The 5,035-nt window shown below is 27.9% G+C and overlaps 1 protein-coding gene across 1 annotated transcript; it reads right to left on the reverse strand.

Annotated features, from left to right (window-relative positions):
- Positions 1-212: 212 nt before the first annotated feature.
- On the reverse strand, positions 213-392 carry BDBG_16169 (uncharacterized protein; the record flags this gene model as incomplete). The annotated part of the gene is made up of 1 exon (XM_031724173.1): positions 213-392. One exon carries the CDS (start codon positions 390-392, stop codon positions 213-215), a length of 180 nt encoding a protein of 59 aa, XP_031575954.1.
- Between the last annotated feature and the right edge of the window lie 4,643 nt (positions 393-5,035).

A 5,035-nucleotide genomic window follows, 5' to 3' on the forward strand; every position in this document is an offset into this window, starting at 1 on the left:
TTCCTGACTTGATTACAACTTGTACAATAATTTTTAAAAACTCAAAATTAATTTCAATTATTAATAATTATGAACTTACAACTAACTAATATAAAAAGAAAAAAACTTTTTCTACTCATCATCTTTCTACTCTTTCTCATTCTTTTTATTATTCTTCACAATTCACTTCTTATTCTTATTTTTCTTCTTCTTCTTCTCATCTGAGATAATAATCATCTCAAATCTCTCTTCACTATCTTCTCAGAGAAGGGTTTCTGCTGCTCTCTCTCAGCCAGATCAACCTGTATCTCAAAATCCTGCATTTTCTTGTCTGCTGTCTCAGATTTCATCTTAGCAGTAAGCAGATTGACATGCTCAGAGAGCAGAGCTGTCTTCTCAATGTTCTGAATCATGAAGTGTATTTGAGATCTGAACAAGGCCTTAATTCTCTTCTTCTCTGTCAGCTTCTGCTAATTAATTAGTGAACAGAAGTGTTATCAAAAATTGTTATCTCTTAATAAATAAAAAACTTATCAGTTTTAACTTCTTTATCTTCTACTTTAACACTCTCTCAATCTTCTTCTACTATTACTTATTTACAGTAACACTCTTCTTCTCTCTCTCTCTCTCTATCTTGATCTTAAATTATTCTCAGAACTTCTTCTGATCTCATCACTACTGTATGAGACTCTTTACTATCTTCTTCTTTAATCTCTCACAGGCAGTGTTATCTGCATTATTTCTATACTTAGTTCAGTCTAAATCTATCAGAAGTGTTACTTAAAATTATTATCATTCTACTCTCTTACAGAGTCTCTTCAAGACATTATAATATGTCTTACAATCTGTCTCTTCTTGCTTGAACATCTTCTTCTTCTCTCTCTTTAATCTGTGATGATGCTCACGCGCCTTGATAATTCACAGAATCACAGAATATTTGAAGAGAAATGACATGATTGATTTCAGTGAGTATTGAAGAGAAGTGAAGGCAGAAGAGACAGTTAGAAATAATATGATAATAATGATAATAATAATGATAATAGTAATGATAATGATAATAGTGATGATGATGATGATGATAATAATAATAATGACAATGATGAAAGAGAGAGTGCATTGAAATATATTACTGACTTATTAAATATAAAGAGACTTAAAGAAAATATTAACAGCTTTCAGTAATATACAAAAACAGCTACAGTGTTGCATAGCAACATCATCTTCATTTAATACATGCACTGTTGATATTCTTTATATACAGTTATCATATAATCTGTATCAGAGATACATGCGGAAAACAGATCTTTGTTGCTAGAATAAATAATTACAGCAATTCTCTATTTTTATATTATAAAGATAAGTTATTCTCATTTCTTTCTTCTCTCTTTTCTCTTCTTCAATCAATCACTAATTTCAAGCTGGTATGAAAACTATTAAAACACTCTCAGAAACTCTCAAATTGAAGAGTATAGACTAATCAAATTTTAAATGTAGAAGAAATCAAATTATCTTCTACAGATTTAATTATTCACTTTCTCTTAAATAAAACAGCAGTCATGTTTCTTTTCTCTCTCAATCAAATGAAACATGGTCTGTGAAAAGTGAGTATCACGTCAGACTATAATGATCAACACAGCCTCAGCATGCAGGGCTGTATATGCGCAGTGTATACTGGACTGAAAGGCTGTGTGAGTTGCAAATCAGCAGCAGCATCTCAGAAAGAGCTGTGTGATGTGAGAAAGCTGTAACTCTCAGTCACATGTGTAAAGAATGAATCACTGTAGTAAGTGCATGTGTATTGAAGTAATGCTTTTTGATAACACTCAGTCTCTGATATGATGAAAATAGAGTCTCTCTGTGAGATCTGTTTTTATCAGAAGTCAGAGAATCTTATATTTCTCAAGATTATCTTTGCATATCTTGTTCATGAAATTGATGAGAAGAATCATTGATTTCAGTGTTCTGTTCTTGATGTTATTCAAGTGGCAGCAGAGTTCACTCTGATCACACTTTTTAAGTATATATTTTCTAATTATTCACATTTATATAGGTATATACTGATTATTTATTAGATGATATTAAGATAATAACTCATTGCAGCTGTGCTATTCTCACTGTGAGAGATACACAGTTAATAATGAACATTGCAAAGACTCTAAGAAGTGAGTATTTTAAAAATACTGCAGCTCTGTGATCTTGATTTTTTTTATTTGTATTTTTTATTTTTTTCTTTTTCTTTTCTTTTTTTTTTTTTTTCTTTCTCTTTCTTTCTCTTTTTTTCTTTCTCTTCTTTTTTTCTTTCTCTTTTTTTTTTTTTTTTTGTTGTGATTTTTTCTTGTTATTTTATTTTTTGTTTTTTTGTTATTTTTTGTATTTTGTATTTTTTTTTTAATTAAAATGATATTAATTATGATCTGTGTTCAGAAAAGTAATGATATTTGATAATACTCTCTATTGAATTTTCAACAAATGAGCACTATGTTATGATATTATGTAAGTGAGAAATGATTTCATAGTCTCATTTAATGCCATTTTCAATAATGAAATCAGAATGAAAATGTGACTAAGAATTCAAACATATTCTTTATCTGAGACTAGATTTTTATTTGAAAAGTGAATCTGAGACCTTTAATATTTGAAATAATGTGATTTGAAATCAATGTGATGAACACAAATCATGATCAGAAGTAATGCTTTTAGGCAATATGACAACTGTAAAGTTTGATTCTGATCTCAGACACAGTCACACGGTCAGTCTAGCAATGTCAGCATCTAATCTATTCAAATTCTCATTTTTAAAGTCATCTGAATAAATCAGAATAGAGTCTTCTATATTAATTGTAGAAATTCTCTTTAAATACTGTTCATATTCTTTCTTCTTAGATAGTTCACTTATTTACAAGTCTATAAGAGATTCAAGCTTTTCTCTTCGGAGAGATATCTTCTCATAATCAACTTTTTCAATATTTAAAGAAGAAAATTGATTTTTAATCAGTGAGCATAGTCTGTACAGTTGAGAAGGCATTTTCTTTGAAGAATTATTTTCATTTTAATCAAGAAATCTATTTCAATTCAGTTCATTTCCAGAGTTAATTGATGAAAATGAAGAAGAGACTCTTTCTCTGATTATATAATTTGAGCTTATCTTTATAACTCTCAGAGCATAGTTCATACAGGTCTTTTCAAATCTAATAGCAGAAGAAGGAATTGAAGCTTCAATTTTCATTGCTCTAATAGAAGATGATTTGAATACTTTCAGAATTCTTCTCAAAGCTCTGTTTTACAAACTTTGAAAGAGTTCAGTGAAATTTCCTTGATTATTTCATCAAACTTGAACTTCATAATCAGCTACTGAGATAATGCAGACTATATATAACTGTCTCATAGTCTGGAAGAATAGATCTCTCTCTGTATTTAATAGTCTGATTATGTTATTCAATAGTCTTTCTGCCTTGACAGTTCTTTGTTAAATGTGATATTTAAAATTCAACTTAGAGTTTAATCATACTTCTAATCATTTAACATTTACACTGAGTTTAATCTCTCTATTTAAAAGAGTTAGAGATAGTTCTTTCTCATTGAATCTAGAAAAGAAATGAATTAACTCAGTTTTATTCATATTAAATTGAATTTAATTAATATCTGCTCTAACAAAGATTTTCTTTATAGCTTTTTTAATTGCTTTCAAATTCTCTTTAATAGTTTTTGAGCTGTAGACTAGATCAATATCATTCACATAACTCAGAGATCACACTATTTTCATATTTCTATTTTTGAATAGATATACAGTGTATATTGTAAATAAAATGAGTGAGATTGAAGATTCTTACAGTACTTCTATTTTTATCTCAGTCTTATCTTATTTCATTTCATCAAAGAAAAGTTGTATGATTCTTTTAGATATAAAACAGTTAACTCATTTTATTAGAGAAAGTAACAGTTTTAACATCTTCAAAGTCTGAATTAACTTTGACTTTGAAACATGATTAAATGCTTCTTTTATATCAATGAAAACTGCAGTTGAGATCAGATCTTCATGCTTTACTATTTAAATATCATGAATAACTGAGAGAACAGTGTTAATTGCAGAACATTATTTTCTATCTCTCATTTATTCACTGAATAAAAGAGAATTACTAATAGAGCTTATAAAAGATAGTTGAGTAGCTATTATCTTTTCTAAAATCATTTCTAGATAGTTCAATAGAGATATTACTCTATATAACTTAGAAATTAAAGTTTTTCTATTAGATTTTGCAAGAATCACTTCAGTGACTTCTCTTCAGCATTCATAATGATATTCATTTTTCAAGAGATTGAAAAAGAGTTCAAAATACTTATTCTTTAAGTAGAAGTATATATTTTAAATAATCAAGTGATTAATTGAATCAGGCTCTGCAGCAGTTTTAACTCAACTTGAGAAGATAGCTGACTCTAATTCATCTTATATAAGATCAGATTATTTTCAGTCATTTTCATTAATATAGTTGAGAAGTGATATATTCTCTTTCTCTGAATCTGAATCTGATGAGTTTTAAAAGAGAGTTCTTATAAAAGCTTGATATTCTTTCTCAAAAGAGTTTGCTGTATATAATTCATTCTGAAACTTATATTCTAAAACTGAAAGTTTTGCTACACTTCTTGTTTTAGTATAGTTAAAAGCTGTAAAAACTTTTCTTTCTTATGCTTCTTTAAGAAATTTATTTCAGTAGTCTGTTTTAACTCTTTTAATATCTGAAAAATATTCATTTCTGACAGCTTTGAACTCTTTATCAGAAATTATATCATTCCTTCAATCTCTTCTAGCAGTAGTTAATTATTGTCTTTTAGATATGATATTCTCATTTCATCAAGATTTTAAATGCTTAGAAGACTTTCTCTTTGAAATATTATCTTTAACACTTGTTAGAATAATAGATATAATGAGCTTCACTCTATTCTCAAGCATTTTATTTGAGATATCTTGATCAGAATTTCAATATAGCTCACTCTATCTTTCAGATTTTAACAGTTTTATACTTTCTTCAACTGCCTTTCAATCAGCTTTTTAAAAGTT

Source organism: Blastomyces gilchristii, assembly GCF_000003855.2.
Source record: "Blastomyces gilchristii SLH14081 genomic scaffold supercont1.1, whole genome shotgun sequence".
Classification (NCBI taxonomy): Eukaryota; Fungi; Ascomycota; class Eurotiomycetes; order Onygenales; family Ajellomycetaceae; genus Blastomyces; species Blastomyces gilchristii.